Source organism: Lepidochelys olivacea, assembly GCF_965140295.1.
Source record: "Lepidochelys olivacea isolate rLepOli2 genome assembly, chromosome: 5".
NCBI classification, from domain to species: domain Eukaryota; kingdom Metazoa; phylum Chordata; order Testudines; family Cheloniidae; genus Lepidochelys; species Lepidochelys olivacea.
In genome coordinates, this window is record NC_140415.1 from 24,146,186 (window position 1) to 24,158,707 (window position 12,522).

The 12,522-nt window shown below is 45.0% G+C and overlaps 1 protein-coding gene and 1 long non-coding RNA gene across 10 annotated transcripts in view; one reads left to right on the forward strand and one right to left on the reverse strand.

Annotated features, from left to right (window-relative positions):
- Nucleotides 1-7,789, reverse strand: part of NPR3 (natriuretic peptide receptor 3) — a 54,530-nt gene extending 46,741 nt beyond the window's left edge. For 2 of the 4 annotated variants that reach the window (XM_084628336.1, XM_084628335.1), the window contains exon 1: nt 5,352-6,395. In XM_084628336.1, coding sequence (XP_084484462.1) covers nt 5,352-6,048 — 697 coding nt within the window. In that variant the 5' untranslated portion in view covers nt 6,049-6,395. Of the gene's footprint in view, nt 1-5,351; nt 6,396-6,664 lie in introns of those variants that run through there. The other 2 variants (XM_084628337.1, XM_084628338.1) reach the window with 2 other exon arrangements.
- The window catches only part of LOC311520683, a 450,923-nt gene that overhangs the window by 403,628 nt on the left and 34,773 nt on the right, over nt 1-12,522 (forward strand). For 4 of the 6 annotated variants that reach the window (XR_014711662.1, XR_014711663.1, XR_014711664.1 and 1 more), the window contains exons 1-3: nt 6,526-6,605; nt 10,151-10,228; nt 10,748-10,880. This is a non-coding gene — a long non-coding RNA (uncharacterized lncRNA). Of the gene's footprint in view, nt 1-5,799; nt 5,914-6,525; nt 6,606-10,150; nt 10,229-10,747; nt 10,881-12,522 lie in introns of those variants that run through there. The other 2 variants (XR_014711661.1, XR_014711660.1) reach the window with 2 other exon arrangements.

Below are 12,522 nucleotides of genomic sequence, written 5' to 3' on the forward strand. Positions count from 1 at the left end.
TACTTCTGTGCTGACTCAGAGCTGGGCAGCTGGAGAGCGGCGGCTGCAGGCTGGGAGCCCAGCTTTGAAGGCAGAGCTGCCGCCAGCAGAAGTAAGGATGACATAGTATGGTATTGCCACCCTTACTTCTGTGCTGCTGCCTTCAGAGCTGGGTGGCCGGACAGTGGCAGCTGCTAACCGAGGGCCCAGCTCTGCGGGCAGCAAAGTAGAAGTAAGGGTGGCAATACCATACCATGCCATCCTTACTTCTGCGCTGCTGCTGCTGGCATTTCTGGACTCCTGGCCTGCAGCCGCTGCTCTCCAGCTGTGAAGGCAGCAGTGCAGAAGTAATGGTAGCAATACCGCAACCCGCTCTACAATAACCTTGTGGACGACACCCCCCCCCCCCCCAATAACTCCTTTTTGGATCAGGACAATGTGGACTACGCTTCCCTACAATAACAACACGTGAAATTTTAGATTTAAATAGCTGAAATAATGAAATTCATGATTTTTAAAATCCTATGACCATGAAATTGACCAAAATGGGCCATGAATTTAGTAGGGCCATAACCATGGTATAACTTTTAAAATGTATTGTACTTCTGTATCAGGGCTTGATCCTACCCAGGGCAGGTGGGATAACACTAATGGATGGGATCCTAAATGGCACTGAACATAGTACGGCAATCCTGCTGGTGCAGCTCTCCAGATGTGCCAGGTGCAGAGAGCTACATACGCATGGCCGCCATGCAGCAGAGCCGTCCAGAAACACCCACACTCTCTAGGAGTGTGCAAAGACGGTTATGGATGTGTGATCCAGGAGGCTGCAGGAACTGGAATTTTGGTTTCCAAACTACATTTTCAAAATGTTACCTTAGTGTGAAAATAGTGTGTTCTGAAAACTAAAATTCATTAACTCTTTAAGGTAGACATTTATGAATGACCACATAAGCAGGTTCTTAACTTAAAACATGTGCATACACCCCATTGAAGTAAATCCCTTCTCAATTGCTATGAAAGTGAGTGGGACTATCTGCATGAGTAAAACGAGCAGAATTTGAATCTATATCAAGATTTCAGTTACTGTCACTCTCATTCTAATAAAAACATCAAAATTTATGAAAAATTAAGCACCAATCAATTGCAAGTATAATCCTCTGAGAAATCATGGAAATTCCCCTTGTAAACAGGGATGAAACTGAAGATGAATGAGTTGAAGGAAGGGAATGCCACTCCCTTTGTTAAAATAAAATGTGGCTGTATATATATAAAATGCAGTTAGGAAGAGATTAGAAAAGAAATCAAGTTCCATTTGCTACAGGTTAACACTTTTCTTATTGAAATAGAATTATTATGCTTTTAAGCATCAAGAAAACAAAGCAGAGATATAAACCTCATGTTAATTAAAAATGCTTTTCTCTGCTTGGCTGTTTAGTCTAGCTGTCATTTGTTGCATCTTATTCATTCAAGAAAGCACTTAAACTAGTGCTTAAATTCCTCTCTGTTCAACTTTAGCACTTAAGTGCTCTCCTGAATGAGATAATAAAAACCGATCAGTTGGTACCAATTATCTTATAGGACCTGAGTGTTCAGGAAATTCACACCAGTGTAACTATTATCACCAGTGCAAAGTCCTAAAGTATATACGCTGCATCAACACAAATATACTGTGTGGTGACTGCATAGGAGTTATATGGAGTGTGATTTGTATCTGTTTTTTTTTTGGGGGGGGGAAATCACTCACTCAATAGGATTCTATTTAACTGGGGGTTAAAAAAATAGTTTTAAGTGCATAATTTAAAATCTCCAGTCAGTTTTAGGGAGGGAATTTCTTTAATGTGATCCACTATCAATTAGTGCATAGTGCATGCTTGGAATATTTTGACAGGTTTCAACAAGCATTTTTAAAAAAAAATTCCAAGATTAGCATTGCCTGTAGCAGGAAAATGTTACTTAATATGCGTGTGTACCAAATGCGTAAATTAATAAGTAATTAATTCAGGTTTGCAATTAATCCAATGTATTCTAAATATATGGTTGTTCTATTATGTTTTGTGCTTTTTGCTATTATATGATATATAATCAATTCATCCACCCGAAAGGTGATTTTTTTCAAGATGTTTTACAAGCCACTTATCTCCCTGTTGTTTTGCTAACAGTCAGTGGCAAAATTACTGCACACATGCAAGAGTTAGGAATTCATGTGTTCCCTTGCTAGCTGCTTCCACAAAATGTTTTTATTATTTATGCAATACTCAATGGGGCTTCTAAATGGAAAGAGGGGGGGAGGAAATCTCCATGGTAAGACTCAGCAGGATAAGAGGAAAACTTCTTTGCTCAACCTTTGAACATATGCAGAGTCACTAAAACAAAAATTTGCAGCATAAGCAACAGGTCTGCTGTCCAATCCAAAAATCTGCGGTTTGGCAGCTACGTATGTTTTCTCTCTTGTTAGCAATGCAGCTTGTTGAAATAAATCAGATTTCTACTATAAATAAAGAGCATCAAAATACAAAAGGGTGAAATCTTAGCCCCGCTGAAGTAAATGGTAAAATTCAAATTGATTTCACTAGAGCCAGGATTTCACCCAAAGGTGCTGGTCCTGCTCTCCTCTAAGTCAGTGGGTTCACTGGGAACAGAATCATGCCCAAACTTTTCAACATGTGACAGTCAGCTGGGAAAAATATTACCCCTTTCAAGTGCCCTCCCAATACCACCAGGGTATTAACTACCCTTAGCTGCATTAATCCCTGCTAATGAGGATGATCAGCCAAAATACCATACAGCTCAGATGCACCTCCTTACACCAGGCTGAATTTGGTCCAGCAAGACTCAATATATTTTAATATTTAAGTATAACCCTAAAGGAACTTTTTTCAGCATAGCAGCCTTGTTAGTCTGTATTTGCAAAAAGAAAAGGAGGACTTGTGGCACCTTAGAGACTAACAAATTTATTTGAGCATAAGCTTTCGGGAGCTACAGCTCACTTCATCAGATGCATGCTGTAGCTCCCAAAAGCTTATGCTCAAATAAATTTGTTAGTCTCTAAGGTGCCACAAGTACTCTTCAAGGAACTATATGTCCACATTAATTATTTCAGGGAGAGTTCCCTACAAGTTCTAAGCTGGTTACTCAGAAACCACAGGTAATTTTCATACTGAAACACACCATTCAAGCATTCCATGTTTCTTTTACTCTTGCATTTGTGTGTGTGTGTGTGTGTGTTGGAGAGAGAGATCCATAATCAGAATTAGTCAGCGAGTCTTTAAGTGCCCCAGACCAACAGTGAAATCTGCCCTTTGAGATGTCTCTGCATAACAGATGACATACATATGCAATGAGTAACACAGCAGAGCCAGTGTGAAGCTTCTGCAGTTTATATCCCACCCCCACCACTTGCATAACTGGCTCCTTTGATAGCTACCGCAGTGCTGAACTAAAAGCCTAAAAGCCATCAGTGTGTGACCTGAACGGAGAAAACCTTCAGATCTGAATAAAAACAGGAAACGACACAAAAGATCTACCCTGCCGATACTGAGTGGCCACGTGAAAGCACAGAGCATGAAATACTTGCAGCACAGTATACACAACAACACAGCCTAGAAAATCTCCTACTTATCTCTATGCACAACTAAGTAACACATTTTTAATGTCAGGTTTCAGAGTAGCAGCCGTGTTAGTCTGTATTTGCAAAAAGAAAAGGAGTACTTGTGGCACCTTAGAGACTAACCAATTTATTTGAGCATAAGCTTTCGTGAGCTACAGCTCACTTCACGGGATGCATTTGTGTCACGTTTTAGGGGAAGAGCTAGAAAAAAGAATCTGGCATGTTGTTTGCTATTATATACCTGCGGAAACATAATTAATACCCTCTCTAAAACAGAAAATGCATGCAGCATGCAAAACATGCAAAGAGCTAGCTGAAGAAAAGATACTCGAGGATTTAGCTTCAACAGGCGATAAACAGCTAACCAGTGCCTGAAGGGTTACATCGTTCTGGACCAAAGGTTTTTATCTCATCCTGTGCATTTTCACAGTCATGTTTATTTATCATTTCTTGCGCCTACCGCAGTGGATTTCAGATTACTCTGCTTCCGAGCCTTGCTAGGCAAATCTGCTTTAGCAACCCACATGCATTTCACCATGTTACTTCCGCGATGAATTCGCTTTACTTTCAGACGGATGATCAATGTCGCCCCAGTTGAATGCAGCTACAATTAATGGCTATTTTTCACTAGCTGCCTTACTGATCAGACAAGCTGCCGGCTGCATCTGGCAACACGTTGCACCTACGCCCTCCATCTCAGGTGCATAGCACTAGAGCGAGTGCATGGGGGAAAAACACCCTGATTCCCAGCTAAGGAAGCTGGCGAGCACTCGGGAGCACAGCGTATAGGGAGACGGCATTACTCAATGGGACTGTGAATGCGTTCAACAAACCACTGGCTGGAGGGACTGAATGCTGAGCGTCATGTTTTGCACGCTAGGAATCCCCCTAATGTTTCCCGTTTACATGCAGTCATCGTGGGAATAAACCGCTGTGGCATCAGGGCATAGTAAGCCTATTGCAAGGACTTTCCACACAGGGGATTTGAAGACCCTCCCCAGTCCCCGCACGCAGCCAGGGCTTTATCAGACGTTCACCAGCTTTGAAAAACAATGTTGTGTCTTTGCTTTAAAGGGGGAGGCTTATGGTCCCATTGCTGTAGATCGTTATGGGGATGACTGACCGCCCGTGGAAATCTGCTCCACTCTCTGTCACCTTGCGCAGCCATCGACGCCAGTGCGCGGTGCTGCTCTGCAGACGCCGACCTGCCAGCCTCTGCTCTGCAGACGCCGACCTGCCAGCCTCTCCCACCCGCTCGGGGCTGGCTGCAGGGCGGCTGAGCCAGGGCGGCTGAGCCACGGCTCCTCCGCACGGCCACAGGAGGGGGCTTTGCACTACGTCTCTCCTCCACCCGCGAGGCGCTGCCGGTGAGACTGGCCCCGGGCTCTGGGCAGGGTGCGCCTGGGCCAGATTTTTACGGCGGGTGCATCGTTGGAGTGGAGGGGGATTGCGGCGATTTAACTAAACGCCACCGGTGGGCGATGGTTTGGCCAAGGCTCCTTCAGCGGAGAAGGGGGGCGGGGGGCTGGTTTGGACAAAGCTCCTCCCGGAGGCACTGGAGGGAGACGATGGACGCAGAGGGGAGCAGCGGAGCTACAGCCCTGGCTGGGGTGGGATGTTCGGGGCGAAGCTGCTCCAGCCAGGGGGGAAGGGGAGGTTCGGGCGGGTGCCCGGCTCCAGTGGAGATGGCGGGGTGAGATCGGGGCAAGGGGGCGGGGGGATTCCCCCCTGCGGGTGCCCGTGCTGCCCCGGGCTCACTCACCTCGCTCCCCAGCCTGGATGGCGCGCACGATCTCGTCCAGGTCCAAGTACCGGCCGCTCTCGTCGAAGCTGTGCACGGCCATGGGGAACGCCTCCTCCTGGAAGACCACATGCACCCCCTCCATGGTGAAGTAGCAGTTGCGCTCCTGGTTGTTGTCGCTGTAGAGGAGGGTGGCCCGGCTCCACTTGTGGTGCCGGAACAGGGCCAGGAACATCTCGCCCATCTTGGAGTAGGCGGGCGAGACCCGGGTCAGGTGCGAGAACTCGCCCGTCCGGGTGCTGAAGCCGGTGGCCAGCGCCCCAGCCGAGATCATGGGCAGGTTCCAGTGGGAGGCCAGCCGGGCCACCGGGGCAGCCGCGTACTCGCAGACGGGCCCCAGCAGCAGGTCCGGTTTCTGCTGCTTCAGGGCCACCAGGTCCACCAGGCTGAAGAGCGCCCGGTTGCCACACTCGGAGTCCTCGTAGATGAGCTCGAAGCGGTAGCCCGGCAGGCAAGTCCCGTTCTCCTGCAGGCTCCGCACGGCGTACTCGATGGCGGGCTTGACCCTGGCCAGGGAGAACAGGTAAGAGTTGTCCTTGGGCAGCAGCACCAGGACCGTGACCAGCTTCTCCTCGTTGGGGCTGCTGCTGGTGCTGCTTGCCAGGAGCATCCAAGCCACCAGGATGCAGGGGACGCTAAGTAAGAAGAAGGATGGCATTGTTTCAATAGCAGTGAGCTCCCTCCCCCCTCTCGCCGCTGTCTCCGAGTCCCCCTGGGTGCCCTGCACAGAACAAGAAAGTGCTACCAACCTCCTCCCCCTGCACACTTTAATACAGAGATCAGTAGCCCGTGGGGTTAGAAGGAGCTGCTGGTTTTCTCTCGGTTGTTGGGTGGCTGATTTTTAGGGTGTTTGGCAGGTTAACTAACTGTCCCAGCAACTTGTTATTTGTGGGGCATCTTCCTCCCCCACGCTCTGCCTCCTGGCTGATCTTATGGATCCTCGCTGGTCTATAGCCCTCTGTTTAAATAGTGTGGGAGCCAACGCGCCTGTTGCCACACATGGCGCTGCGAGGCCGGGTTTGTGTTTGGGGAGGAGTCGTTCATTAACATTCCTGCAGGGCTGATCCGCCCCTCCGCCCCCTTCCCCCCCCCAAACAAAATCCCGGGCCCCCCACCCCGCCGCCCCTCTTCCTGTAACCAACCCACATCTCGCCCAGGGGCGCTCTGATGAGCAATGGCTGCAAAGGGCACTGCAAACCTGGAGCAAGGGGAGAGGTGGGTAGGAAATAAAAAGACCCCGCTCGGCTGCTGCTTGCCTGAGAAGTCGCGCTCACCCTTGCAATCCGGACTTTGAAAATCCCCTCGATGCGATTGTTTCTTTTCCCACCGTGCACGTGTCCTAGCAGGGCGTGCAAAAGACCCGTTTAAAATCAGGACCTGGAGATGCAGCGAGCTGACTCGTCCTGCTGTAACTCTGGATGCGGAGCGACCTAGGGCAGCGCACGAGACCCCTCGTGTCCCGGAGCTAAAGCGCCGTGTTTTAAAAGCCCTGCTTGCAGGATTGGGAGCCGCCCTCCGAATGAATGAATTCCCCCACCCCTACTTGAAATGGCCCTTTCATTGCAACAGCGGGTGAGGCGCCCCTTTAATGCTGCTGCCCCTGCTGAAAGGGGAGCGTTCCTGGCTCCCCTCCGGGTAAAAGCCCCGCGCCGCTATTCTACAGCAGTGGAAGGTAGCGCGCATGCTAGTATCAGCCTAGGAACGGGAAGGGAGAGGACACAGTAGCTCCCCCCCATGCAGAATCCCAGACAGTCCGGCAGTATTCTCCTTGGCAGGTTGTTACTGCGTCAGGTGTGCCACATGGACTCCGGCTGAGTGGTACCTTAGTGCACGAGCATGAATGGAACAACGCCTGGTGTAATGTACAACTCAGCCTGAATGGGTGATGGACTCAAAGCATAAGCCCCGGATTTCTTACCGGGTGGAGGAGTACCTTACTCCTCAGGCAGGCTCATGGAAAGCAGTGGACTACCAATGTGGGTAAAGCTAGCAGAATCTGTGCCCCTGCTTGTTCTGTGGCTGGGGGCAGGAGGTGGGGTAAGAAACTCTTCTAGTTTGCACAGCCTCCATGGGGAGGGGTATAACTAGCACTCAGTGATGCCCAGAGGATACTTCCAGGGAGTAGGTAGGACTTTGGCTGTGCCCCACATAAACTGTCCAGCAGACCTGATCGGCAGCATGCGAGAAGCATATTGCCTCCTTTAAGGGTACGTACAGTAGTATATTAAATGCTCCCAATCCCCCCATGCAACTAGGGAGCTCTGGGATACATTGTGCCACTCTGGTGTGGCCCCTAGAACAGAGCAACTCCGCACTGCCCCTCATTACAGGCTGGGCTTAAAAGGCACAATTTAATTCTGCAGAAGACTTAGTGTGCCCCAGTAAATAAAGTGTGTAATTAAAAGCAAAACAAAACTCATTTTTCAGTTATATTATTTCATTTGAAAGACCTTGTATTCGGAGAATTGTGTTTGTTTAACATTGTTTTGGTGTGAAAAATTCACTTGTTAAGTAATCTGGGCACCACTCTCTGACTAATTTACTTAGCTGTTGCCATGGTAAAAAAAAAAAAAGCACTTGTTTTTATATGTATTGCTAACAAAGCAACTATAACTTCTGAATTTTTGGAAATGCCACTTGAAAATGGATGATCATTTTCTGAATAAGAAACTATACTCAACATTACATATTGAAAAGAGTTAAAAATGATATAGTGAAGGAGGATACAAGGAGAATGCAGAGGGGGACTAACTGCATTCATTATTTGCAACTGTGAAATCTCTGTCGATTCTGCATGTTCCATAATGGTCAATGTCTGCACACACACAGTAATCCTGCACAGTTTGACATTTTATGCTTATAATGAGAGGCCCAAGGTTGAACTGGTAGGGTGAGTGAAGTGCTTCTCACCATACAGAAGGGGTCTGTTTAACTCAGGGTTGAGGTCATTGTCAGGGCAATGTATATAAACAAATTGTTTCTGCCTTTACTGTACAGAGTGTAAATTGGAGACTTTGGTTCCAAGTGGAACCCAGCTGTTCATCTTTAAGAGCACATGAAGTCTGAATTAAACACAAGACGAAACTGCACATGCTTTTAATGCAATTAAACTAAGTAATAGAATTTAAAAGGCCCAATAACCCTATTTTCTTTCTAATCAAAATTAATCAACTAATCAAAAATTCACAAGAATATTTTCCTGGAATATTTATCTAATGGCAATCAGTCAAAAAATAAGATATAGAAATTCAAAGACAAGTAACTTGCCTGAAAAATGTGCATTTAAAGTAATATTATTTGATTGATTAATTTGGTTTCAGAATGATTTTAAAGTTTACATATACATCCATCCTGCTGAAGATCATTTTGTATGTTGCCTTTCCAGCCACTGTTTTCCGTTGACCCTATATGTCTGTTTATGACACTGCAACCTGGCAACATCTCTTCGATTTTGTTTTTCAAAATGTATCTGTCTTTTTCATTTGTGTGTGCTGCATTTTGTCTGAGAACCATCTTATTTCAAAGAGCATGAATTGTATCAATATGGAAGAGATAAGCAAACAAATCACAAGTCTGCCATCCTTATTCATTTTGACTACTCCTCAGGGAATAACGTACTACTCAGCATACAGGACAAAAGTGATGAAAAAAGAAGACTGGAAAATATGAGGTTTGAAGGCCAGTTTTCAGACATAGATACAGACTTGGATTTAGGCCCCAACATGCAACCCTTATGCACATGAACACTGCCATTCCAGCTAGTGGGAGTCTGCCTTTAGTAAACATTTCTGGATCAGGCCCTTAGAGCACCAGGATCTTTTGGAGTCAAAAGCTTATGTGTAACAATTTATTGTTGATCCAAATTACATCTGTCACTTAATCTACCTTGTCATGAGTACAAATACAGTACGGCTGCAAACATTTTCCAGGGCTGTAAATCTAATTGTTTTCCAGTGGGCAGACATTAGTTCTTTCAACTACATACATGTTTTTTAATAGGACCAACTCCTACAGTCCTGAATCTTTTGTCAGGCAAAATGTCTGTTGGCTACAATAAGAGTGAGGATTTCGGAATCTGGCCCTTTAGGATTAAGGTCATTATGGAAACAGTATTTTCCTCCCAGAATAGCATGCATACAAATCAAGATTAGAATCACTGTTCCAACTCAAAGTATTACAGTGAATTGTGCTTTTGATTCTGGAAGGCTTTATTCCTAAATTAAGGTCCAGCTAACATTAAGAACAGTTTGTGAAGCCTGCTCTCGATTAAGAAAATTCTTATTGGGGGAGGGTTTGCTGAAAACATAGTTCCCTCTAGAGGTTGAAAAGATGAAAGAACTTAATGTTGTCTGCAGTGCAAATAAATTCCTACTTTTTGGATTTTTAAATTCGTTCCCTGTTTTCCTATACAGTTTTTATTTTATTTTATTTTAATATTGTCCCTTATGGATGTGTTATTGGTTCATTATATATCTTGGTATATCTTTTCATATTTTTGTATATTTATGTTAAGTAAAATGCAACAAAGATTTTAAATGAAGATACTGCAACGTAAAATCTCATGAGGGACAAAACTCATACCAGAAAATTAAATGAAACAAATTAATATAAGATCTTCTTGCATGTTTTTTTTCTTTTGTTATTGAAATACAGGATGGAAATTCACCAACAGTGAATGGTGTACTTGAGTGCCAAAGAGGATATATTAGAAAATGTAGATGAATAATAATAATAATTAATAATACTTTGTGGTTCTACAGGGATTTCTATCTGCATATCTCCAAGTGCCTGACAGATTAACAAATTAAGTCTCACAACACAACAATCCTGTTAGAAAGGTAAGTAAATATAATTATTTCCATTTTACAGATGGGGAAACAGAGGCACAGAAAGGTTAAGTGGCTTGACCGTGGTCACACAAAGGCCTGAGATAGAACATGGGAAAGAACTTTGATCTTCTTCCCCCCAGTGCTGTGCCTTAACCTCAAGATTACCCTTCCTCTCCTATGTAACTTTCCTCCTCTATGTCCATTTAAGTCATGAGTTCTCAGCTGGGAGGTCAGAAACAGGTGTCAGGGGTTACTCCCTTATTTGCTAAATGGGGGTGGGGTAGTCCCAGCTACATGGGAGAGGGCTTCCAGGGATGTGTAAAAGGGCATCCTTTTACAGTATGGAGAAGGTTGAGAGAACCACTGAACAAGTCTATTTGGTATTTTCAGAGCTTCTATTTCAGCAGTTTCTGAAGTGTCAAGAGCAAATATTTTGTCCCAGGCATTCTCCTCTGGAGCAAGTTAAATATGTATAATGATTTAAATATCTGTATGTATATCAAACCCCAGATGCACTCTTTTCTACAGAAATACAAGGTAATATTGACAAAGTGAGTGAAGGTGCGGAAAAAATAAACCAGCAAATGTCTCCAGAGGATTGGAAGAATATAAGGCTAACTACTCTGAACAGTACAAGTTCCCCTTCGTGGAGAGAATAACAGTGAGAAATTATTATTAGATATTTTTGCACAAGTGTTGTAAAACAAGAGACATAGCTGGAGCAGATGCCATGGTGTAGAGAATCATCTTCAGATCTTCCAGGATTGTGCCAAATTAAAAGGCATCTGGTCTCATGTTAGAAAACTGATACAGGACTCATTTCTAATATATCTGGTGTAGGAAAATGTATTGATTTCCTGAAATTAAACAAAGTTGGGTAGTTGCTTAGAGTTCTAAGACTGGGATGAAATATAATTGGGAAATATAATTGGGATGAAATTTAGCAGTGCAAAGTGCAAGGTAGTGCATTTAGGGACTAACCATAAGAATTTTTGCTATAAGCTGGGGACATATCAGTTGGAATCAGCAGAGGAGGAGAAAGACCTGGGTATAGTGGTTGATCACAGGATGACTATGAGCTGCCAGTGAAAATGATGAGACCATTAAAATGCAATCCTAGGATGCATCAGGCGAGACGTTTCCAGGAGAGATACAGAAGTGTTAGTACCATTATATAAGTCATTGTTGAGACCTCATCTGGAATACTGTGTGCAGTTCTGGTCTCCCATATTTAAGAAAGATGAATTCAAACTGGAACAGGTGCAGAGAAGGCTACTAGGATGATCAGAGGACTGGAGACCTACCTTACAAGAGGAGACTTAAGCAGCTTGGCTAGTTTAGCCTAACCAAACGAAGGCTGGGCAGGGAGGAGATATGATTGTTCTCTATAAAAATATTGCTCGAACATGCAGGAGTGTAATCATGAAGGCCAAAGCACAACTGGAGTTGCAGCTAGCACGGGATGTGATGGGTAACAAGAAGGGTTTCTACAGGTATGTTAGCAACAAGAAGAAGGTTAGGGAAAGTGTGGGACCCTTACTGAATGGGGGAGGCAACCTAGTGACAGACAATGTGGAAAAAGCTGAAGTACTCAATGCTTTTTTCGCCTCAGTCTTCACAGACAAGGTCAGCTCCCAGACTGCTGCACTGGGCAGCTCAGTATGGGGAGGAGGTGAGCAGCCCTCAGTGGTGAAAGAACAGGTTAAGGACTATTTAGAAAAGCTTGACATGCACAAGTCCATGGGGCCAGAATTAATGCATTTGAGGGTGGTAAGAGAATTGGCTGATGTGATTGCGGAGCCATTGGCCATTATCTTTGAAAACTCATGGCAATAGGGGAGGTCCCGGACGATTGGAAAAAGGCAAATATAGTGCCCATCTTTAAAAAAGGGAAGGAGAATCCATGGAACTACAGACTGGTCAGTCTCACCCTAGTCCCTGGAAAAATCACAGAGCAGGTCCTCAAGCAATCCATTTTGAAGCACTTGGAGTAGAGGAAGGTGATCAGAAAAGGTCAGCATGGATTCACCAAGGGAAAGTCATGCCTGACAAAGGCTGATTGCCTTCTGTGATGAAATAACTGGCTCTGTGGATATGGGGAAAGCGGTGGACGTGATATATCTTGAGTTTAGCAAAGCTTTTGATAGGATCTCCCACAGTATTCATGCCAGCAAGTTAAAGAAGTATGGATTGTATGAATGGACTATAGGGTGGATAAAAAGCTGGCTAGCTTGTTGGGCTCAACGGGTAGTGATCAACGACTCAATGTCTAGTTGTTGGCTGGTATCAAGCGGAGTGCCCCA